This window comes from Capra hircus, chromosome 5 (assembly GCF_001704415.2).
Source record: "Capra hircus breed San Clemente chromosome 5, ASM170441v1, whole genome shotgun sequence".
NCBI lineage: Eukaryota > Metazoa > Chordata > Mammalia > Artiodactyla > Bovidae > Capra > Capra hircus.
Window position 1 is genome coordinate 40,992,395 of NC_030812.1, and position 25,863 is coordinate 41,018,257.

The 25,863-nt window shown below is 36.0% G+C and overlaps 1 protein-coding gene across 1 annotated transcript in view; it reads right to left on the bottom strand.

The window, feature by feature from the left end:
* C5H12orf40 (chromosome 5 C12orf40 homolog) overlaps window positions 1–25,863 on the bottom strand; it is a 92,518-nt gene that overhangs the window by 52,939 nt on the left and 13,716 nt on the right. The window contains 6 exon segments of the mRNA XM_005680229.2: window positions 533–667; window positions 3,901–4,085; window positions 9,038–9,086; window positions 9,547–9,679; window positions 15,451–15,589; window positions 18,256–18,295. Coding sequence (XP_005680286.2) covers window positions 533–667; window positions 3,901–4,085; window positions 9,038–9,086; window positions 9,547–9,679; window positions 15,451–15,589; window positions 18,256–18,295 — 681 coding nt within the window.

The following is a 25,863-nucleotide window of genomic DNA, read 5'->3' on the forward strand; positions in this document are numbered from 1 at the left end:
CAGATGTATTGAACAGTCTTTTGGACTCTGTGGGAGAGGGCAAGGGTGGGATGATATGGAAGAATGGCATTGAAACATGTAAAATATCATATGTGAAACAAATCACCAGTCCAGGTTTGATGCATGATACAGGGTGCTCGGGGTTGGTGCACTGGGATGACCCAGAGAGATAGTATGGGGAGGGAGGTGAGAGGGGGGGTTCAGGATTGGGAACACGTGTACACCCATGGTGGATTCATGTTGATGTATGGCAAAACCAACACAGTATTGTAAAGTAAAATAAAGTAAAGTTTAAAAAAATAAATAAAAAAAACAACAAAAAAATACAATAAATTAAAGGTCAATTCGACAATAATTATTTAAAAGTGATTTAATGAAATACTATATTTTATTGATAGTGTTTTTTTTCTAGCAGTAATACTTAGGTCTGTTTACATCTCTAACTAAAAATAGTTATGTCTGTTAAAAGCAAATTAATAATTTAAGAAACAAATGCTACAGGTTCTTTATTACCTTCAAAATCTTTGCTTACCTGTTTAATCTTTCAAATAATGGTCCAGATTGTGCTGTTTCATATGATGGATTGAAAGTATCTTGATTTTCATTTAATTTAGAAACCAAGGAATGAGAATAATTAACATTACTGAGCTGAAAAAGAAAGGAAGAGCTGCCAAAATGGTAATGTACAGATACACGATTTAAATTATTTATCATAAAATGCCATTTAAGTGAATACACATATATTCAAAAAATGTATTATTTTAATCTAAAAGAAAATAATTGCAGAGTACATCATGAGAAACGCTGGACTGGAAGAAACACAAGCTGGAATCAAGACTGCCGGGAGAAATATCAATCACCTCAGATATGCAGATGACACCACCCTTATGGCAGAAAGTGAAGAGGAACTATAAAGCCTCTTGATGAAAGTGAAAGAGGAGAGTGAAAAAGTTGGCTTAAAGCTCAACATTTAGAAAACGAAGATCATGGCATCCAGTCCCATCACTTCATGGGAAATAGATGGGGAAACAGTGGAAACAGTGTCAGACTTTATGTTTTTGGGCTAAAAAATCACTGCAGATGGTGATTGCAGCCATGAAATTAAAAGACGCTTACTCCTTGGAAGAAAAGTTATGACCAACCTAGATAGCATATTCAAAAGCAGAGACATTACTTTGCTAATTAAGGTCTGTCTAGACAAGGCTATGGTTTTTCCTGTGGTTATGTATGGATGTGAGAGTTGGACTGTGAAGAAGGCTGAGCGCCAAAGAATTATGCTTTTGAACTGTGGTGTTGGAGAAGACTCTTGAGAGTCCCTTGGACTGCAAGGAGATCCAACCAGCCCATTCTGAAGGAGATCAGCCCTGGGAATGCTTTGGAAGGAAGGATGCTAAAGCTGCAACTCCAGTACTTTGGCCACCTCACGCGTAGAGCTGACTCACTGGAAAAGACTCTGCTGCTGGGAGGGATTGGGGGCAGGAGGAGAAGGGGACGACAGAGGATGAGATGGCTGGATGGCATCACGGACTCGATGGACGTGAGTCTGAGTGAACTCCGGGAGTTGGTGATGGACAGGGAGGTCTGGCGTGCTGCGATTCATGGGGTCGCAAAGAATTGGACACGACTGAGTGACTGAACTGAACAATGAAAGCATATCAGTATTTGACTGATTATTAAAATAATAAAGTTGATACTATGGTGAGCTAAATATTTTACACTGGTTAAAAAATACCCAGAACACCAGGATCTTGAGTAAATAAAAGTTAAATTTCTCTCATAGAAATCACATAATCTCTTCAAGAAAACAGCTGTACTTAACTCAGTTTTTCCACCTACTGAGTAAAACTTTAGACTGCTACTTTAATATTTCTGAATATCAATATCATTGAGTGCAAAATGCAGAAAGGATTGGAAGACTATTGAGAAAAGCAATTGAAATAATCAATTTATTAATGTCGAAAGATATTTTATTGGCTTAACATTAATCTATCCAGCAATAATAATTTATATCTGCAGTATATATTTATCTGTAAGCCATGAAACATAGAGATAAGTCCAAAGAAAATCAATGACAGAAATAGAAAAGAAGAGAGAGGGAGACAAAAAGAGATACTGAAAGGCTTCAAAAAAAATATAAAGGTCTAAAGTAAGGGAAAGTTGAAAATAAAGTCTGATAATACATCTCAGTGTCAGAGAGACAGTGACAGAAGCACAGAGACAAATTCATTCCTCAGAGTGAGTAACATACAAACAAATCAAAAGAGAAGGGAATATTATATATTGGCTCAAATATTAACTTCTCCAGGACAGTGAGAAGTGAGTCCCAGACCAAATTTTTTTCTTTTTTTTCCAATTAATTTTCCTTTGTATCTTATAATTTCATTTCAGTTATTCCCACTTTTCTTCAAATCCTTCCAAATAAACTATTAAATACTTCACTAAAACTTCACAATGTGACAATATGCCTTGGACAGGTACAAAAGACTGTTGTTGTTATCTTCTGCTCTATTAAGTATTGCATTATTTACTCTTCTGCAGATAATCACTAATCTATAATCTATAAGTAGGAGATTATTTAAATAGATTACAGGGCATTTCATTCTCTAGCCGATAAATTATTTAAAAGAATAAGCATGAGTTTTAAGCAGATCTAGGATGCAATTTTTAGTCTTGTAAATACAAACCGAAAGGATAATGGAATATTTTTCACTGCATCCTTCAAAAATTATTGGGTTCTTAAATTAATAAGGCTAACACATATCACTGAAATATAATATCAGTACTTTTTCTTTTCTGAAAAACAGAAAACATACTTTAATAAAAGTGAATCATGATGTATATTATATAGCTATAAAATACCATAACTATAACTAATAAACTTATAATTGTAAATTAATTTATAAATACATAAATATGGCATAAACCACTGCATGCTAAAATTGGGAGGACTTCAAAATAAATATTCCTGCTAATAAGACACAGGATTTATATAACCATTTTCCTCACTATCTTTATATATTATTACAATAATCCCTGATGGCTCAGCAGGTAAAGAATCTGCCAGGAATGCAGGAGACACAAGAAGCACAGGTTCAATCTCTGGTCAGGAAGATCCCCTAGAGGATGACATGGCAACCCACTCCAGTATTCTTGCCTGGAAAATACTATGGGCAGAGAAGCCTGGCAGGCTACAGTTCATGGGGTCACAAAAAGTCAGACATGACTGAGTGACTAAGCACAAGCACACACACAGTAATCTTTAATAATTTCATTTTTTAAATCTATGTAAATTTAATAAAAAATCACTTCTTGGCATTTTCTATGGAAGATATATTTCAGAATTTTAAATTTTGAATTTTTAGTATTCTTAACCTTAGTGCATAAAATAATTAAACATTTTAGCATTACACATCTCTACATATTTGTGTAATTATAATTGAAATGCATATGACCAGTTGGCATCTGTCAAATCATGACAATAATCAAGTCATCACAATTCATACTTAATAGCCTACTATGATTATATATTGCTATTCACAGGACCCTTTCTATAACACATATACTGGGCCACCATGCCATCACCAACTATTCATTTACTGTGATTACAATCATCATACTATTATGTAACATGCTGAACGATTTTCAGTTTCACTATCAATTTCACTAAAAAATGATTTTTTCAAAGATTTTTAAACAACATTTCAGTTTTTGAATTCATAATTTCCGACAGTGCAGAAAATTAAGTTTTTGCCCTAAGAGGAACTGTATACGTAATTTATATCCTTTTGTGACTATATCTACAGCAAGTTACAATAACATTTTAAAATCTATAAATAAGAAAAGAACATATCATAAAATATAATGGTATAAAAATCCTAAGAACCTTCTATTCAAAGACACTTATCCTGCCTATTTTTATATGCAACTTTCTGAAGACTAGGTACTATTCTGGGAATGAAATTTTGTTTTGTAGTATTTCCACTGGAAGATACTTCTGCTGAAAAAGATAGTAGAGTGAAAATGCAGTTTTCTGTTCTGTTGAACTGAGGTTAAAACATTCTATATGAGCCCATGACTTGTGGTAACTATAGGAAAGACACAATCATTTGACTTGCCAAAATGTATAAACGAGAGATGAGAAAAGTGAAAAACAGAAGCAAAAAAGGTCATGAGCTGCAGAAGAAGTTCCAAGGAAAGAAAGGCAAGTCAATCAGCAATTGACAAGACTTATTAAGACCAGAGTTTATCAGCTAAGATTATATTGAAGAGCTCCTTTACACTGGACTTTATCATTCTTGGTCCTCTACACCCTCACGTCCCATTCTACTATATGACATGTCCTAAAAATGGAAAACCTCAGTTTCATTAATACACAGCACAGCTGATAAGATTTTCAAGAGATTTTAGTACCACTGTTTTTACCTTTCTGTAGTTTAACTCTAGCAATTTAAAGAAAAGAAAGGATAAATATTACTATAGCCTTAGATCTTAATATTTCAAACTTTAATCACAATCTGTTCTTTTTCTAAATCAATAGAATTTTATTTGCTAAAAGTAGCTCTAAGAGGGAAGTTTACAGTGATACAAGTTTACATCATGAAACAAGAAAAATCTCAAATGAACAATCTAATCTTATACCTAAAGCAACTAGAGAGATAAGAATAAACAAAACTCAAAATTAGTAGAAGAAAAGAATTCACAAGTCTCAGAGAAGAAAATACATGAAGTAGAGACTAAAAAACAACAGAAAATCAAAAAATTAAAAGTTAGTTCTTTGAAAAGATAAACAAAATTGATAAACCTTTACTCAGAATCATCAAGGAAAAAAGGGAAAGGGTCCAAATCAATAAAGTGAAAGTGCTAGTCACTCAGCTGTGTTTGACTCTTTGTGACTTCATGGACTGTAGCTCATCAGACTACTCTGTCCATAGAATTCTCCAGGCAAGTATACTGTTGTGGGTAGCCACTCCCTTCTCCAGGGGATCTTCCTGATCCAGGAATCAAACCAGGGTCTGCAGGCAGATTTGTTACTGTTTGAGCCACCAGGGAAGCCCCAAATCAATAAAATTAGCAATGAAAAAGAAGTTACAACCAACACCACAGAAATACAAAGGATCACAAGAAACTGCTGGGTTTTCCTGGTGGCTCAGATGGTAAAGAATTTGCCTACAAAGCAGGAGATCCAGGTTTATAAATCCTTAAAAAGGTACAATCGTGAGAATGAACAAGGAAGAAATAGAAAATATGACAGACCAATTCTAAGTACTGAAATTGAACCTGTAACTTTAAAACTTTCAACAAACGAAGTCCAGGACCAGAAGACTTAACACATGAATTTTACCAAACATCTGGAGAAAAGTTAACATCTATCCTTCTGAAACTATTTCAAAAACTGCAGAGAAAGGTACACTTCCAAACTCATGGTATGAAGCCACCATCACCCTAATACAAAAAAACAGACAAAGGTACTCCCCAAAAGAAAATTACAGGCCAATATCACTGATGAAAAATCCTCAACAGAATATTAGCAAACTGAATCCAACAATTCATTAAAAGGATCACATACCAGTAGTCATGTATGGAATGTGAGAGCTGGACCATAAAGAAGGTTGAGTGTTGAAGAACTGATGCTTTGGAATTGTGGTCCTGGAGAAAACTCTTGAGAGTCCCTTGGACTGCAAGATCAAACCAGGAAATGAACCCTGACTATTCACTGGAAGGACAGATGCTGAAGCCAAAGCTTCAATACTTCGGCCACCTGATGCAAAGATCTGACTGAAAAGACCCTGATGCTGGGGAAGACTGAAGGCAGGAGGAGAAGGGGGCGATAGAGGATGAGATGGTTGGATGACATCACAGTCTCAGTGGACATGAGTTTGAGCAAACTCCGGGAAATAGTGAAGGACAAGGGAAGCGTGGCATATTGCAATTCATGGGATGCAGAGTCAAGTGCGACTTAGCGACTGAACAACAAATGCCATGATCAAGTGGTATTTATCCCAGGGATACAAAGATTTTTCAATATCCACAAATTAATCAGTATAATATATACCACATTCATAAACTGAAGAATAAAAGTCATATGACCATATCAATAAATGTAGAAAAAGTTTTTGATAAAATTCAAAATCCATTTATGATAAAAACTCTCCAGAAAGTGCAAATAGAGGGAACATATCTCAACATAATATAGGCCATTTATGACAAACCCACAGCAAACATCATACTCAACACATTTCCTCTAAGATCAGGTACAAGACAAGGATGTCCACACTTACCACTTTTACTCAGTGCAGTTTTGGAAGTCCTGGCCATAGCAGTCAAAAAGAAAGAGAAATTTAAAAAAAAAATTCAAATTGGAAAAGAAGAGGTAAAACTGTAACCATTTGCAGGTGACATGACACTATATTTGCTTCCCTGGTGGCTCAGCTGGTAAAAAATTTGCCCACAAGGTGGGAGACCTGTGTTTGATTGCTGGGTTGGGAAAATCCCCTGGAGAAGGGAACAGCTACCCACTCCAGTATTCTTCCAGGAGAATTCCAGGGACTATATAGTCCATGGGGTCACAAAGAGTCGGACATGACTGGGAGACTTTCACTTTCATACATAGAAAACCCTGAAGATGCTACCAGAAAACTTCTAGAGCACATCAGTGAATGTGGTAAAGTTGTAGGATACAAAATTAACACACAGAAATCTATTGCATTTCCATACATTCCCAATGGAAGATCAGAAAGATAAATTAAGGAAACAATTTCACTTACAATCACATCACAAAGATGAAAATATCTAGAAAGAGACTTAAGGAGGCAAAAGACCTATATTCTGAAAATGGTAAGACACTGATGAAAGAAACTCAAGATGACACAAACAGGTGGAAAGATATACCATGTTCCTGAACTGGAAGAATTAATGTTAAAACAACTCACTAACCAAGGTAATTTACAGATTCACTTTGGAGTATAGTATGAAGGTTCCTTAAAAACTAAAAATAGAGCTATCATATGCTCCTGCAATCCCACTCCTGGGCATTTATCTGAAGAAAACCGTAATTTGAAAAGATACATGCATCCCAATGTTCATCACAGCACTATTTACAACAGCTAAGACATGGAAGCAACCTAAATGTCCACAAACAGATGAATGGATAAAGAATATGTTGCATATATATATTTACTCAGTTATAAAAAAAAGAACAAAATAATGCCACTTGCAGCAACATGGATAGACATAGAAATAACCATACTAAGAAAAGTAACCCAGACAGAGGAAGACAAATATCACAGGATATCACTTATAAGTGGAATCTAAAAAAAAAAGATACAAATGAACTTATCTACAAAACAGAAATAGACCCACAGACATAGAAAACAAACTTACAGTTACCAAAGTTGAAAGTGGGGAGGGATAAATAAGGAAGTTGGGATTAACATATAAACACTACTATATGCTTCCCAAGTGGCTCAGGGTAAAGAATCTAGCTGTTAATGCAGGAGCCACAGGAAACGTGGGTTCAATCCCTGGGTGGGAAAGATCCCCTGGAGGAGGAAATGGCAACCCACTCCAGTATTTTTGCCTGGACAGAGGCAAAAAATTCCATGGACAGAGGAGTCTGGTGGGCTACAGTCCATGTGGGTCACAAAGAATCAGACGGACATGACTGAGTGACTGAGCACCCATGCACTACTATATACAAAGTGAATAACCAATAAGAACCTCCTGGATAGCCCAGAGAACTGTACTCAATACTTTGTAATAACTGGAACTTCCTTGGTGGTCCAGGGGTTAAGAATCCACCTTGCAATGCAGGAGATATGGGTCTGATCCCTGGTCTGGGGACTAAGGTCGCACAAGCTGTAGAGCGACTAACCCTGCATGCTGCTACTACTGAGTGCGTGTGCTCCAGAGGCCATGTGAAGAACACACATGCCACAACTAGAGAGTCCATGGCCTCAACGAAAGATCCCACATGACTCAGTGACGATCTTGTGTGCTGCAAGTAAGAGCTGATGCTTCCAAATAAATATATAAACGAATACTTTAAAATATATATTTTATAATAACCTATAAAGAAAAACATTAGAAGGAAATGGCAACCCACTCCAGTGTTCTTGCCTGGAGAATCCCAGGGACGGAAGCCTGGTGGACTGCCGTCTATGGGGTCGCACAGAGTCGGACACGACTGAAGCGACTTAGCAGCAGCAGCAGAAGCAGCATAAAGAAAAACATTAATAAAAAAACTAATGCCACCACTTCATGACAGATGGAAAAAAATAGGAAACAGTGACGGACTTCCTTTCCTTGAACTCTAAAATCACCGTAGACAGTGACTGTAGCCATGAAATTAAAAGATGCTTGGTTGGATGGCACTACTGACACAGTGGACAAGAGTTTGAGCAAACTCTGGGAGATAGTGAATGACAGCAAAGCCTGGTGTGCTGCAGTCCACGGGATCACAAAGAGTTGGGGAGGACTGAGCTACTGAACAACAATAATAAAGGAAAAAAATTTAAATATATATATAATTAAGCCACCATACTGTATACCTGAAACACAACATTGTAAATCAACTATACTTCAATTAAAAAATAAGTAAACGAAATTTTTAAAAATTAAAATTTGCTAAAAAAATAATCATTTGCAATACTTTGAAAAATAATCCTAGGATCAACAAGACTATCGAAAATCACAATTTCATATGAAATCAAACAATCTGATCACTGTGTGAAGAGATGAATTACTCAATGCTTGCATGAACCAAAAACAGGAATCTCCAAATGAACTATCCTTTACAGCTTGTCAGTAACAAGCAGAAGCAAATACTACATACACATAGGCCTTATCTACCTTGTCAGAACTCCAAAATGTTTCTCGTAATCAATTGGCTAAAATATTCTTAAGGTGTATGTTCCTTATATTAAAAACTTTTAAAAGAATAATTATAAATACTAAGTTTTTCCAGTATTTGAAAAATTTATATCATTTGTTGGCATATCACAACTATAAAAATAATAAAATTTAATTTAAAAAACCTCACCTGAACTGGATCAAGTTCTTCCTTGGTGTCTAGTCTTTGATAGTATATACTAACAAAAATAAAATTTTAAGGTTAAAAATATAGATGGCATTAAATTGACCATCTTTATATATCTATTTAAAATTAATACTGTTATATACAAATACATGAAAACATATGAAACTCTAAGTAACTCTATTTATTCCAGATCATATTATTATTGAGTTTTCTAAAAATTATATTGTTATGAGAGATTTTATGATAAAGTCAAACTATGTGTACAAAAAACTTAGTATGGACATTTGGTCATTTGATAAATGTCTTAATAGTTTAATGATATTATAGCAGCTGAACAAACAAAAACTGGAGCTATTATAGAAGAATAAATCCTCTGTATATCTTCCAGTGAGTAAAAAGGTAAAACAATAATGACCATTTAAATAATATACAATGATATATGATGCTATAATATATATATTAATGTAATATACATCAGATAGATACATTAATATAACCTAGCTAAAACCTACTTGTTTTCTATATCATCAATGCAGAGTTTAGATGGTACACAGTTAGGTGACATTGGAAGTTCTATATCATGCTTTCTTAGGGGCATTTTTATGTCTTTATTCATATTCACGTGCATTGGTTTCCTCACAGTTTCTAGAATGAAAAAATATATAATTTATAAAAAATTATAAGAAAAATAAAAAATTTTAAAGCATCATTTGATATACTATGTTCATTAAAGAAATGCACATTTTAGAAATTTACTGAAACCACCTGTATTCTATGTATATTAGAAAACATTACAATACTATCTCAGATATTTTGAATCATTCTTTTTACTTTATCATCTTATATACTCCTCTTGAAAGGGGTTCTATTAAATCCCTTCTAATTTTTTCTTCCTCTAATACTTCCTTGAAACCCAGACCGTATCCGATATTGTCTTACACATTCTCATAGCACTATATAGGTTCTCTATAAATACACTTACCATCCTTTGTTGTTTGTGATTAACTCTATTTCCCTCACTAGATTTTTTAAATTTATAGAAGCAGAATCTTTGTGTCTCTTTATAGAAAAAGTCTCTTTTTTGTCTGTTCAGTACTTGTAACAACTTTTCTTTTCTGGGGAATGTTTTTTACACATGCATCAACTATACAGTTCTAGTGGAGACTTTCCACCATCTTATAAAACCCTGCCTTTCAGTAAAAATAATTGGTGAAGGGGTAGACATCTAACCCAAGGAGAATTAAGAACTGTTCCCTCTGGTTAGGAGTAATTGTTCCAGTGCTAAGACCTGGGGTAAGGCAATATTCCTTCAGTGGAATTTTCAGAAGTTCAGGACCAGTGAAACATCTCTCAGTATTTCTCTAATGGCAAAACTAGGAGAGATGAGCAATGTTAGTTTTTTAAGGTAATGTTTTAAGCCCCAGTGATGAAGACAGTCTGAGAGAATGAAGCTAATATCTGAAGTGAGAAAAAATCTTGATTGAATTCAAAACCTCTGATTCAAGCAGTTTCTGAAGCCCAGCTGCACCACTGCCCTTCCTTTTAGTTAAGTACCTTGGTCCTTTCAAGGCTGCTGAAACTGGATCCCATAGACTGGGTGGATTATGAACAACAGAAATTTATTTCTCAGTCTGGAGGCTGGGATGTCCAAGATGAAGATGCTAGAAAATCTGGTGTCTGGTGAGGGCCTGCTTCCTGTTTCTCAGACAACCATCTTCTCCCTGTGCTTTCAGATGGTAGAAAGGGAGAAAGAGCTCTCTGGGGTTTCATTGTTGTTGCTGTTCAGTCACTAAGTTGTGCTCAACTCTTTGCAACCCCATGGATTGCAGCATGCCAAGCTTCTCTGTCCTTCATTATCTCAGACTTTGCTCAGATTCATGTCCAATGAGTCAGTGATGCTATCTAACCATCTCATCCTCTCCTGTCTTTTTCTCCTTTTGCCCTCAATCTTTCCCAGCATCAGTGTCTTTTCCAATGACTTGGTTCTTCACAAAGTATTGGAGCTTCAGCTTCAACATCAGTCCTTCCAAAGAATATCCAGGGTTGATTTCCATTAGGACTGACTTATTTGAATGTATCAATTCTCTGGCACTCTGTACTCTTTATACCCAGCTCTCACATCAGCACATGACTACTGAAAAAACCATAGCTTTGACTATATACATACCTTTGTCGGTAAAGTGACACCTCTGCTTCTTAATATGCTGTCTAGACTCTCATAGCTTTCCTTCCAAGGAGCAATGTCGGGAGCCAGTGTGAGGAACTCTGCCCGTGGCAAAAGTCATGAGGAAGGAGGCTCAGCATACACAAAGGCAGGATCGAGCCTCAGAAGACCCCTGTTCCCCAGCATCTACCCCTCAAAACCAGAGTCTGCCTGCTTTACTGTGTTATGCTTTCCACCTACTCTTCTGACATTAACAGGGGGCTGTCCCCCCACCACCTTTTTCTGGAAAAAGTTAATTTAGAGCTTTTAGATAATAAATCTCCTGGGCATAATACGAGTGTTTCAATCCAAAAACCCCTCTGATGGCTTTCTAGCCTGCCTGCCGGACTCTTACAGCTGCACATGTGATTGTTTGTGGCCTCCTGACCGCGAGAGGCACAGGAAGCTTAAAACATCCTAGGAATGTGGGGGCTTTCGAGGAGTCAAAATCATTAGAATAGGACTGATTAAGGGTTTCATTTGTTGAGCCAATACCTGCTGCCAAGTTTTCATATCTTTTATTTGTAGATATAGTTGGTATATAGAAAAAACAGGTAGTAGCCTTGGTATTAGCAACATTAGATCTTTGAGTTAAGTTCTTTGTTATAACCCACTGCACCTTTGTTCTACAGGAATGTAACTTTATTTAGTACTTTGAGGGTGATGCAGATTAAAGAAAAAAACCCTTCAAGGGAAAAAGAGTTTTCTGGTTGATAGACATTTATCTAGGAAGAGAGCCATAAAAATGTTAACAGTCCTCTTGGCCAGAAGATAATGTAAACCACCTGAGACCTTTTGTATACGGGAAGGTATGCAAAAAGAAAGCCTGGTCTCAATAAGGGTCAGGACTGCTGCCCCTGCATAACTCTGCACATTCCATTATTTCTTTATGTACAACTTGGGGTATATAAGCTGCTTTTGAAAATAAAGTTGTGGGTCTGGCACCGATGCTTGGCTCCTCCATGTCGTTCTTTTCTCCCTTTTCTGGCTGAATTCCCATCTGGAGCGTGGAGGCTCACTGTTTCTACTTATTTGCCCTGGCTTCTGAGACCCACGCAAAAGGGAGCCCAAGGAGGGGCACCCTCCACTATTCAAGTGGGCACCGGTGGCCTACGTAGATGGTGCAAGGTCCTTGTCTTGGAACTTTATTGGTTTTCCACGTAAACCAAGTTATTCAGCCCCTTTTCTCCACTAATTTTCCTACTGCACTATTCTTTCCTAATCTCTCTTTATATTTCTAAATAAATAAGTTTTTCTTACTGACTGCATCCCCACTTCGAATTACACTGGATCCACCAGGGCTGGACCCCGGCAGAGCAAGTGTCTTTTAATTTCATGGCTGCAGTCACTGTCCACAGTGATTTCGGAGCCCAAGAAAAGAAAATCTGTCACTGTGTCTACTTTCTGCCCTCTATTCACCATGAAGTGATGGAACTGGTAATCTTCATTTTTTGAATGTTGAGGTTTAAGCGAGCTTTTACACTCTCCTCTTTCACCCTCATCAAGAGAATCTTTAGTTCCTCTTCACTTTCTACCATTAGAGTGGTATCATCTGCATATCTGAGGTTGTTGATATTTCTTTAATCAGGGTACAACTGTATTCATGAGAGTTCCACCCTCATGACCTAACTGCTTCCTAAAAGTCCCTCCTGAATCATTACATTACAAGTTGGAATTTCAATACATGAATTTGGACGGGAGGACACAAACATTCAGTTCATAACATTATTTGAATGTCTGTTAGTTGAGCCTTACTTATAAAGTCTTTTTTTTAAGGAGAGTAAAAATACCTCTATCCTCTACCCTTCTATACTCCCAACTGGGGCTCCTGTGACAACAGATGGATTAACAAGAGGAAAGCATACAAAGGTTATTTAATATAAGTCTTACATAGAAAACGTCATAAGAAAATGAAGACCCAAAGAACCTGAGTATTTTTACATTAGGTTTGATGAGGAATGGAAAAGTTATGGAAAATGTGATAAGACAAAAAAGGAGTATGAGTAGTAAATTGGGGAAAACAGCAGTCCTGTCCATTTAGATTGCTCTCAGTGTCCCTCTGCCTTGGAGATAAAGATGTTCCCTGGTTGAGGAACTAAGATCCTGCATGCTGCACATGGCCCAAGGGGTGGGGGGGAACAGTAAAAACCGTTTGACTCAAAATTATAGAAATCTTAAAAGAAAATATAGCAAACATAAAGGGTAAGCTCTCTGTTCTCCATTTTGGTAATTTTTTGCATTTTACATCAAAACAAAGGCAACTAAAGCAAAAATAAACAACTGAGACTACATTCAACTAAAAAGCTACTGCATAGCAGAAGAAAATCATTAACACAATGAAAAGACAACCTAAGGAATGGGAGAAAGTATTTGCAAATCACATATCTGATAAGGGGTTAACATCCACAATATAAAGAATTCACATAACTCATTAGCAAAAAAAAAAAAACTAATATAAATATGGGCAGAGGACTTGAATAGATATTTTTCCAAAAAAGACATACAAATGGCAAGGAGTACTCAATATTAGTAATCATCAGGAAAATGCAAAGCAAAACTACAATAAGACATCTTCCCAAACCTGTCAGAAGGAATTATCAAAAAGACAAGAGATAACAAGTGCTGACAAGAATGTGGAGAAAAGGAAACACTTGTGCACTATTGGTGGAAATGTGAATTGGTTCAGCCACTATGGAGAACAGAATGGAGGTTCCTCAAAAAATTAAAAGTAGACTAACACAAGGTTCAGCAATACCCCTTCTGGAACTGAATCGCCAGTCTATGTCTGACGCAGGATACAGCATGCTTGGGGCTGGTGCATGGGGATGACCCACAGAGATGTTATGGGAAGGGAGGTGGGAGGGGGGTTCATGTTTGGGAATGCATGCAAGAATTAAATATTTTAAAATTAAAAAATAAAAAACTATACACAATAATAAAAAAAAAACAAAAAAGGATCTTGAAGACAAATCTGCACTCTCCTGTTCAATGAAGTATTATTCACAATAACCAAGATATGGAAACAACTGTCTGTCAACGGATGAACAGATGTGGTGTATACATAAAATAGTATTCAGCCCTGAGAAAGAAGAAAATCCTGCCAATTATGACAACATGGATGGACCCTGAAAATATTATGCTAAGTGAAATAAGCCAGACAGAAAAAGACAAATACGGCATGGTATCACTTACATGAGGAACCTTGGAAAAAAAAGGTCAAACTCATAGAAACACAGAGTAGAAAAGTGGTTTCCGGGGGCTGAGGATGAGAGAGAAGGGGAAATAGGCAGAGGCTGGCAAAAGGGCACAAACTTTGAGCTGTATGATGATTAAGATCTGAAGATCTAATATAAAATGTGAGTATAGTTGATAACAATATTATATAAGTGAAGAAAATAAAATCAGATTTACAACAAAAACTTCTATTCCTAAAGTCCACGAATTACATATTTACTTTTACTACAGTAAAAGTTTTTTACTTGTGTAAACTGCTCTGTGGAGGGAGAAACAAAAAATGACAGAGAAAGGAAAAGAGGGGATACTAAGAATACTATAATCAATTTCCATCTATCATTTATGAACTCTTTTAAGCTCTCATTTTAGCACTTGTTTTAAAAACTAAGTATCAGACAAAGGTCCCTTGAGACAGAAAAAAAAAAATAGTGTGATTAAACTTTTTTATTTACTTAAAGAATCAAAGTACAAGCCAAAATGAACTTTATTTTGAAGTATTAAGACTACTACAATTAACATCCCAAGAATGCCTGAGAAATTATTTAAGTTGTGAATCAGGAAACTAATCATTGAGAGAAAAATCTTTTCAGCTCTTCCTTTTTAAATAGATTCTCTAAAATAGTATAAGATAATAAATACATTTATTTCCTGCTCTTTAGCTGAACTTTGGTAACTAACTGCCGAGACAGAATAATGTAATAATTGAAACAGCTGCACTGCAATAAGTCTAACCATGCCTTATAAAATTAATTTTATATAACATTTATACAAACTAAAAATAAAAATAAATGGATTAAGGAATAAGAGATTTTAAGCAAAAATTAACAAATTTTCTTAAACAGGCAAAAAAACTTTTAAAACTTTTAAGTTTTAAAAGTTTCCTTTCCACATCCTTTGAGTTCTAAAATTACACTTATTAGAAAATTAAACCTTATAATCACATTGAATTTAAAAAATGGTATTAGAAAAATTTACTTACCAGATGTTTTCTTCTGGCAAGATATCTGATTTACCATATACAGGTTAAGGAGGTCTAAACTGACAGTAGAATTTTTGACAGGGGATAAAACTCCCAATAATTTCATTTTTGACTTTAACCTTTTCTTTTCAAAATATTCCTAAAATAATTAGAAAGTTACTGCAGCAACTATATGTTTCAGGCAGAATAATAAATAATAAAAAGCAATAATGCAATCAAATAAATGACAATATTTTTATATTCCTGTGACACACTTTATATGTTTACAAATGAATTAAAATCAACCATGAAACTAGCAGTTTGCCTAAAGAGTCTAAATTTCACAGCCTCCTATACTACTGGTGGTAGAAATGTGAGATAATTATCATCTGATAGCTTCTATTTCCATTGAAATATGAGACAAGGTCATCTAATTAGTATGAAGGAAAGAAGAACAGGGTTGGGGAAGAGAGGCTTGAGGAGACAAAGGACGGTATGAAATTTTCAAAGAGTAAGAAAGTGACATGACTAGAGATCAATCCTTTAGCAAAGTGCTGTGAGTCTTTTCTTATAAATGTTCAAAGAATGATCCAAACACTTTTAAGATTTTTTTTTTAATAGTCTGGGGACAGACTACATTCATAGATTATTTAGTATCAAGTGCCTATGTTACACATAATTCTAGGCATAGGAGATAACACAGTGATTAAAAGTGGTAAGATCCTTTTTTATGAATATATATTAATGGGGTGGGAGAGGAGAACAGAATCAATAAATTTATAAGAAAATACCAGACTTTGAAAAGAGTGATAAATAAAAGGGAATACTGAAGAAACAGTAACTGGAGGGTGGGGAGCTATTTAGATGTAGTGATCAGAGAAAGTCAATCTAACAGATACTTTAGCTGAGACCCAAATATTGACAAGCCAGACATAAAATATCTCAAGGGAGACTATGCCAGAGAAAGGGAAGAAGAGTGGCAGAAAGAAGGTCATTGTGGTTGAAATACAATGGACAACAGGGCGAGCAGTAAAACATAAGGTCAGAGAAGCAGGCAGGATGCAGACCCTTTAGGTCCTTTTAGGCTATGGTTGCATGCATGCTGCTCAGTCATGTCTGACTCTTTGTGACCCCATGTGTGGCCCACCTGGCTCCTCTGTCCATGGAAGGACAAGGAAAAACTTCTCAGGTAAGAATAATGGAGTGAGTTGCCATTTGCTACTCCAGGGGATCTTCCATCCCAGGGATTGAATCCACATCTTCTGCATTGGCAGCCGGATTCTTTACCACTATACCACCTGGGATTGTCAAGCTATGGTTAAATCAGATTTATTCTAAAAGCAATGAAAAGCAATTGAGGTTTTTAAGGAAATAATAAATTCTGTGTTTTTCTTTAAAAAAAAAAATCATGATAACAGTTGTGTGAAGAACAGAATACAAAAAAATAAAAGAGCAAAAAAATTTTTGATAAATTCAATGACATTGAAAGTGAGAACTTTCCTTCAAAGATATCATTAAGAAAGTAAACATAAAAGCTACTGAGTACACATATAACTGACAAAGAATTCCTAGATATATAAAAACACAGAAAAAGACAAACAACCCAAATAAAAAATGAAAGAAATACTTGGAAATGTATCTCATGAAGCAGAAAATCTGAATGAAAAGATAGCCTCAGTAGTAATCAAGGAAAAAAAAAAGGTTAAATTTACAATAAAGCATCATTTCACTGAGGTAACGAATATCCTACTTTCATCACAATCACTCCCTTAACTTTTCTTTAAATTTCACTACCTCTGAGGCTTCCCTGGTAGCTCAGTTGGTAAAGAATCCACCTGTAATGCAGGAGACCCCAATTCAATTCCTGGGTCAGGAAGATCCGCTGGAGAAGCGATAGGCTTCCCACTCCAGTATTCTTGGGTTTCCCTGGTGGCTCAGCTGGTAAAGAATCCATCTGCAATGTGGGAGACCTGGGTTCAATCTCTAGGTTGGGAGGATCTCCTGGAGAAGGGAAAGGCTACCCACTCCAGCATTCTGGCCTGGAAAATTCCATGGACTATGTAGCCCATGGGCTTGCAAAGAGTCGGACACTACTGGGCAACTTTCACTTTCACCTCTGAACATGAAATCTCACTGCTTGTATTTTTCTGTGAGTTTCTTTATTTGCTCAACATTCTGGTTTTGAGATTTATCTACAATAATTACATGCAAATGATACATTTTCACTGCTATACCTTGGGTATACCACAAGTTGCTTAACCATTCTCCTGCTCCTGGACATTTATTCGGTGCTACCTTTTCTCTCCCCTGTACCCTGTCCTTCTTCTTCCTCTCTTTCTTCTCTCTATTTTGTTTGCTATTTAACAACAACAAAGATCCCAAGAAGCATGTACATATCTCAAGCTGCACATAAGGAAGTTTCCTTAGGATATGTATCACTTTTTTGCAAGATACACGCTCAACTTTATTATGTAATACAATCAATGCAATTATTTTTTAAAAACACTAAAAAAAGTAGGAGATAGGTTATAAGGTTACTATAGTACCCTGGGCAACAAATGATTTGGATAAGGGTGCTAACAGTATTAACTGTGAGAAGTGATCAGACTTGGGATATATTGGAACTAGATGACAACAAGAATCAACAATGCTCCATAATTCTGTGCCTGAGAAAAATGGGTAGCTAATTAAGCTATCTATAAGAATGGAGAAACTAAAATGTTCCTCCAGTTTCACTCAGGTGAATTTATTAACCTTGGAAAAATGCTCCAAAATATCACTGTTCTTGTAACACTATGAGACACAATAAAAATATATTTTCTTTACCTTCTGCTTTCTCCTTTCCTGCTTGATCAGAACCCTGGTCCTGAAAAGGGAAGCAGGATTATTTTATAATAATTAAATAAATAGTCTCTAAAACAACTGTCATTTTATCTGAACTGAAGACTTGGAATTAAAATCTAAAAGTAGCAATAATTATTTTCTGAGAAGAAACTATAAAAATGTTCTCAAATTATTTATAAAATATATACTGTTTCACAAAATTTTCCTGGATAAAAAAACCCAAGAACTAATAAAACAGACTCTAGACCTATGGTGAATAATTAAGCATAAAATAAATCAGTTATAAAAATCAAAATAAGTAGAGAAATCAGTGCATGGAAAGAATGTATCACTGAAGCACTCTTATCTGATAGCAATATTCTAGGTCAACACTGCTGTTTTCTTTGCCTTTCCTTGTAATTCAATATTCTACTAAAATTAACACAGAATAGAGAGAAGATAAAAATCTATATAGGATCTAACGAAATGTTAAGTTTATTATTAGAGCAACTTAAGTTACATTAGCTACGCGTACCTGAAACCTCAGAACTTCTTTAAAACACTGCTAGTCATTATGGATGTGCTTCAGACCACATAACCTTCATGCCAAAAACTGCACTGACTCCCAGTGATAATACAGCATTTAAGAGGCATAAAATATTTGCTTTATTAATAATAGTGAAATGCTATAAAACATTTATTGATAATATAAGCAAATATGCACAATGTATCTTTTGGACATACATGAATTATGGTTTCAAATTCAATATTTACAAATTATAAATAAAATAACAAAATGTATTCTAGTTATATATTATGCTAACATGAAAATAAAATTGCTAATAATGAGTACCATATATCTTGCATCAATGTAGATACTCCAGAATCTTTACATGTAAAAACTCATTTAATCTTCATAGCAACTCTATAATGTAAGTTCTATTTTTATTCCCACTTTACTGATGAAGAAACTAGACACAGAGAGGTTAATTAATTTGTTCAAGGTCACACTGCTAATAAGTGATAGAGCCAGGATTTAAATTCAAGAATTCTAGCTTTGAAATTTTAAATCAGTGCCTTCTAATTCTGTCTAAGCATGCTAACTGTGAATAAAGAAAGCAGTTCATTTTTCCAAATGATTTTCATAAACTACATGAAGGACAGTTCTGAATATCCCTACACTCTGCTGCTTACTGAACTTATTATTTAACATATTTCCCAACAGATGTCTTAAATTGATCACTTTGAGGTCACTGAAAAATAAATCCAATCTACTATGCTCCATGCTGCATCGTAAGTATACTGCTGGCATTCAAACTTTAGGAAAAAAAGGAAATAAATTACATTTCATTAACTCATCAAATGCTAAGGCTAGAATGGACCTTTGAGATTAGTTTATTCTACATCATTTCAAAACTTAAAAAACTATGGCACAGAAAATGAAGTGACTTTTCAAAGTTCAGAAATATAAGAAGATGCTGTAATAAAACTTAACAATCCAGATTATAAAGAGAAAATATAAACATCAATTTTATAAGTAGTTCCACATTGTAAAGATCAATATAATTAGGGAAAAGTCAAAAACTAAATACAGTTTTCTTATGTATAAAACAATTGAACTTATTTCAGGCTGATTTTCCATTATCCAAGACATTATCTTATGGCTTTTACCAAATTCTATGTACTAGATAATCCCCATTTCTATTTGCCTAATAAAAAAATAATTAGGAATTCAAGACCAATTGCTAGATCAGCCTACTATCACTAAACCACACCGAAAGTAAAAATGGATCTTGATGTATAAGTCAAAGGTAATTTCTTAAACTAAACATTTTAGACTATTATTAAGGCAACAATGTTACTCTAAGCAGTACTCTATGTCTAAATGTTTTACTGAATACAGTCATTTTCAACTACCTACATTAAAAAAGAATATCAGTTAGGATTCATAGTTACAAGAAAGGAAAGCATCTTTGGTTAAATAGAAAATAAGTTAAAAGGAAGTTGGATAACCAGTAGATCTGCCAAAGGGCTGAGCAAGCATGTTTGGCAACTGGCAGGAACAAGGAAGACTAAGTAGCTGTGGTGTCACAGTCAAAATTACACCATGATTAGTCTCAAAAGGATACCACTGCTAGCACTTGTGAACACTGGACTCCATTGACTGTAGCATTTCTACTTCTAAACAATGAACCACCACCTCTTCTAGCATCTTCTAGCATTACTAATCCTGAAAATTCAATCCTGTTGCAGCTCCTGCAGCTGCTTACTAGAATAGGCACCTTGCAGGCCTTATTTCTTTGGATTACTAACTTGATTCAAGGTAAAAGATAAGCGCATCAGTCCAAGCTTAGATCATATGCCAATTCACTAGTAGCAAAACAGGCTGAAAGAGGTATGTTGTTTTTTTTTCCTTCTAGATTGTACAAAAGTAAGTTGGCTGTGCTGTGTGTGCATGCTAAGTCACTTCAGTTGTGTCTGACTCTGCGACCCTAAGGACCATAGCCTGTCAGACTACTCTGTTCTTGGTATTCCCCAGGCAAGAATACTGAGGTGGGCTGTGCCTATTATCAAAATTCATAAGGTAAGAAACACCTCAGAAGTAGACAAGCTCAGATACCGGGCTGTCAGAGTGTAAATATTCACTAAAGAGGAAAAAAAAGTGAAAGGGAGAGTGGCTCAGTTGTGTTCGACTCTTTGTGACCCCATGGACTATGCAGTCCATGGAATTCTTCAGGCCAGAATACTGGAGTGGGTGGAGCCGTCCTTCCCAACCCAGGGATTGAACTCAGGTCTTCCTCATTGCAGGTGGATTCTTTACCAGCTGAGCCACCAAGGAAGCCCAAGAATATTGGAGTAGGAAGCCTATCCCTTTTCCAGCAGATCTTCTCGATCCAGAAATTGAACCAGGGTCTCCTGCATTACAGGCAGACTCTTTACCAGCTGAGCTACAAGCGAAGCCTCATTAAAGAGATGTACAGTTAAAATAATTAACGATCCACAAGTGATTTTTTAATTTGGCTACATCAGGTACATATTTGTATGTATGTACTTATATGTGTGCATGTTGGGAAGGCTCTCCTTCTCTTTACATATACATATTCCTAACAGTTGCTTCTAATGGTTTCACTTAGATTAACATTAAAATAAGACAATGAAGTTATTTTTTTCTCCCAAGGGTTAACCAAGACTGTGTCAGACAGAAAAAAAATTTTCATCTGCCCTTCTAGGTTCTTCTGACTGGTCTAAGAATTAAGCTGACATGAGACACATTAACAGGAGAAAGGCAAACAAAAGTTTAATAACATGTATGCATGAAAGTGGTGGTTTAGTCACTCATCGTGTCTGACGCTTTGCAACCCCGTGGAGTGTAGCCTGCCAGGCTACTCTTTCCATGGGGATTTTCCAGGCAAGGATACTGGAGTGGGTTGGCATTTCCTTTTCCAGGGGAACTTCCTGACCTAGGGATCGAACCCTGGTCTCCTATACTGCAGGCAGTCTCCTGCATTGCAGGCAGATTCCTTACTGACTAAGCCACCAGGGACCCAGGGAAGCCCCTCCAAGTTAGTTAGTCATGTGTGACTCTGCAACCCCATGGACTAATACCAACCAGGCTCTTCTGTCCATGGAATTTTTCTGGTAAGAATACTGGAGTAGGTTGCCATTTCCTTCTCCAATCATGAAAGAGACCAAGGAAAACTGAGTAATTAACAAAATGACTAAAGTCCTCACCTTAAATACCATCTTCACCTAAAGACAAAAAGGATATTGGGAATAGTGGTTTGGGACTTCACAGGGGAGAAAGGCAATTCATATGGAAATGGAAAGCAAATGTTTGGTACATAACTGTTTGATGGGCCATGCAGACAATGGGACACAGGTTGGAATCTGATCTGCAGGCCCTGCCAGGTTTCCCACACCACACCCAATCCATATTTGCAGATACCTCTGATGACAGCTCTGTTCTGAGAACAGACCCCCTATATGAAATATTTGCATATATCTGACAAGGAATCAATATCTAAAATATGTAAGGAGCTAGGAATTCATATTACTCCATAACAAAAATGCAAATTACCCAATTTAAAAATTGGCAAAGGACCTAAATAGACATTTTTCCAAAAAAAGACATACAAATGGCCAACAGGTACATGAAAACGTGCTCGTCACTATCAGGAAAATGCAGATTAAAACCACAATGATTTATCATCACATACCAGTTAGGATTACTTTTATCAGAATGAAAAAAGATAAATGCTAGTAGTACTTCCCTGGTGGTCTGGTGGCTAAGACTCCTATTCCCAACGCAGAGACCCTGGGTTCAATCTCTGGTCAGGTAAATAGATCCCACATGCATCAACTAAGAGTTTGCATGCTGCAACTTAAGATTCTGCATGCTGCAGTGAAGATCAAAGATCCTGAGTGCTGCAACTAAGGCAGGGTACAGCCAAATAAATAAATATATAAATAAATGTCTTTTTAAAAAGAAAGAAATGCTGGGAAGAGGAAAAGAGGGAACCCCTGTATACTGTTGCTAGCAATGTAAATTGATGCTGCCACTATGGAAAACTGGAGAAGACAACAGCAACCCACTCCAGAACTCGTGCCTGGAAAATCCCATGGACAGAGGAGCCTGGTACACTGCAGTACATGCGGTCACGAAGAGTCGGACACGACTGAGCAACTTGACTTTCACTTTTCACTTTCATGCATTGGAGAAGGAAATGGCAACCCACTCCAGTGTTCTTGTCTGGAGAATCCCAGGGTCCGGGGAGCCTGGTAGACTGCCGTCTATGGGGTAGCACAGTCGGACACGACTGAAGCAACTTGCAGCAGCAGCAGCTATGGAAAACAGTATGGAATTTCCTCAAGAAATTGAAAACAGAGCTACCACATACATGATTCAGCAATCCCACTTCTGGGTATGTATTCAAGAGAAATCAATATCTCAAAGAGAGAGTTCTAGTCACATGTTCATAGCAGCATTATTGCATAAATAAAAACAACCTAAGTGTTCATCAACCATAGTTAGAAGTGAATAGATCAAGAAAATGCAGTACATTTCCATATACACAATGGAATGTTAATGAGCTTTTAAAATGAATGAAATCAGGGTCTTTCTTGGCAGTCCAGTGGTTAAGATTATGTGCTTCCAATGCAAATGGTGAACTAAGATCCCACATGTGGTATGATGTGGCCAAAAAAATTAAAAAGAAAAAAAAAGGTGTTTAACAAAATGAAATTATGTCATTTGCAATAATATGGATGAACTTGGAAGGCATTATCATAAGCAAAATAATCCAGACAAAGAACAACAAATATCACATGGTAACAGTTATATGTGGAATCTGAAAAGGAAAAAAAAAATCAAACTTAGATTTGGAGAATAGAAAAATGTTTCCTGAAGAGTGGGAAAATAGGGAGGGAAAGCTCTGTAAAATAGGATACAAATTTTCAGTTCAGATGACTAAGGTCTGAGGATCTAATGTATACCATGGTAACTACAGAAGATAATGTTGTATTGCATAATTGAAATTTGCTATGAGAGGAGAACTTAAATGTTCTCACCAAAAAATAAATCTGTGAGGTGATGGATATAGTAATTAACTTGATGAGAGGAATATTTTCACAATATACACATATATCAAATCATCATGTAGTATACTTTAAATGCCTTGTCTTTTTACTTGTCAATTATACCTCAATAAAACTCAAGAGAAATAAAGTAAGATAGCAATCTTACTGTTTTCCAATACCCCTAAATAATAGTGGAAATGATGGATTTCATATCTGACAAAGAAGAAATTTTGTCCACATAATTAAAACAGCCTGCCATTTAAAAAATATGAATCCTCAGAAGTCATCTGCTTAGTTTTGCTGTTGTCTAGTCAGTAAACCATATCTGACTCTGCCACCCCATGGACGTCAGTGCACCAGGTTTCTCTGTTCTTCACTATCTCCTGGAGTTTGCACAAATGCGTGTCAGTTGAGCTGATGATGCCATCCAACCATTTCATTCTCTGTTGCCTTCTTCTCCTGCTGCCCTCAGTCTTTCCTAGCATCAGCATCATTTCCAGTAAGTTGGCTTTTCACATCAAGTGGCCAAAGTATTGAAGCTTCAGCTTCAGCATCAATCCTTCCAGTGAATACTCAGGGTTGATTTCCTTTAGGATTGACTGGTTTGATCTCCTTGCAGTCCAAGGGACTCTCAAGAGTCTTCTCCAGTACCACATATCGAAAGCATAGATTCTTCAGCACTCAACCTTCTTTATGGTCCAACTCTGACATCTGCATGACTTCTGGAAAAACCATAGCTTTGACTATATGGACCTTTGCTGGTAAACTGATAGCACTGCTTTTTAACATGCTGTCTAGGATTGTCATAGTTTTCCTTCCAAGGAGCAAGTGTCTTCCAATTTCATGGCTGCAGTCACCATCTACAATGATTTTGGAGCCCAAAGGAATAAAAATATGTCATTGTTTCCACTTTTTTCATTTCTATTTGCCATGAAGTGATGGGACCAGATGTCATGATCTTAATTTTTTGAATGCTGAGTTTTAAGTGAGTTTTTACACTCTCCTCTTTCACCCTAACCAAGAGACTCTTTAGTTCCTCTTTGCTTTCTGCCATTAGGGTGGTATCATTTGCATATCCAAGGTTGTGGATACTGCTCCCAGAAACCTTGATTCCAGCTTGAAATTCATCCAGCCCAGCATTTGGCATGATGTACTCTGTATAGAAGTTAAATAAGTAAGGTGACAATATACAGCCTTGACTTACTCCTTTCCAAATTTTGAACCAGTCCATTAATCCACATCTGGTTCTAACTGTTGTTTCTTGACCTGCATACTAGTTTTATAGGAAACAGGTAAGGGAATACTGGTATTCCCATCTTTTTAAAGAATTTTCCATAGTTTGCTGTGATCCACACAAAGGCTTTTTCATAGTCAATGAAGCAAAAATAGATGTTATCCTGGAACTTTTTTGCTATTGCTGTAATTCAACGAATGTTGGCAATTTCATCCCTGGCTCCTCTGTGTTTTCTAAACCCAGCTTGTACATCTGAAATTTCTCAGTTCACATACTGCCTAGTTTGACTATAGTGATATTAAATATGTAACTAACAGCCATGATTATATTTTAAAGTCTCCTCAAGTTTATGTAAATATTCTCCAATATACTTTACTACAAAGTACACTAAAACACAGCACTGATTCTTAGGAATACTTACGAGCACGACTTCCATAGCCTGTCCATCATTCAGATTTCAACCTTGTTTTCCATCCCTTCACTTCATATATTCTAACACCCAACTAAATTAAAATATACATTTCTCTTTTTCATATATAGATACTTCTCTCACCATATTTTTGTATTCAAAACTTTTAATACTTTATGGCTTCATTCAAATGACAGTTTTGTCATGAAATTTATATGTATTTTACATAAAATAACTTTAAGAGTATTTCTAATATTGTCTTGAAATTTTAACTACCAGAGAACTGGGAGTGGTAAAGTGGAAATGAGGCTCATTCTTTTAACGATTATTATGCTATTCAGGAAAATGAATTTTTAAAAACACATACTGCAACTATATCTTTCAATAAAAG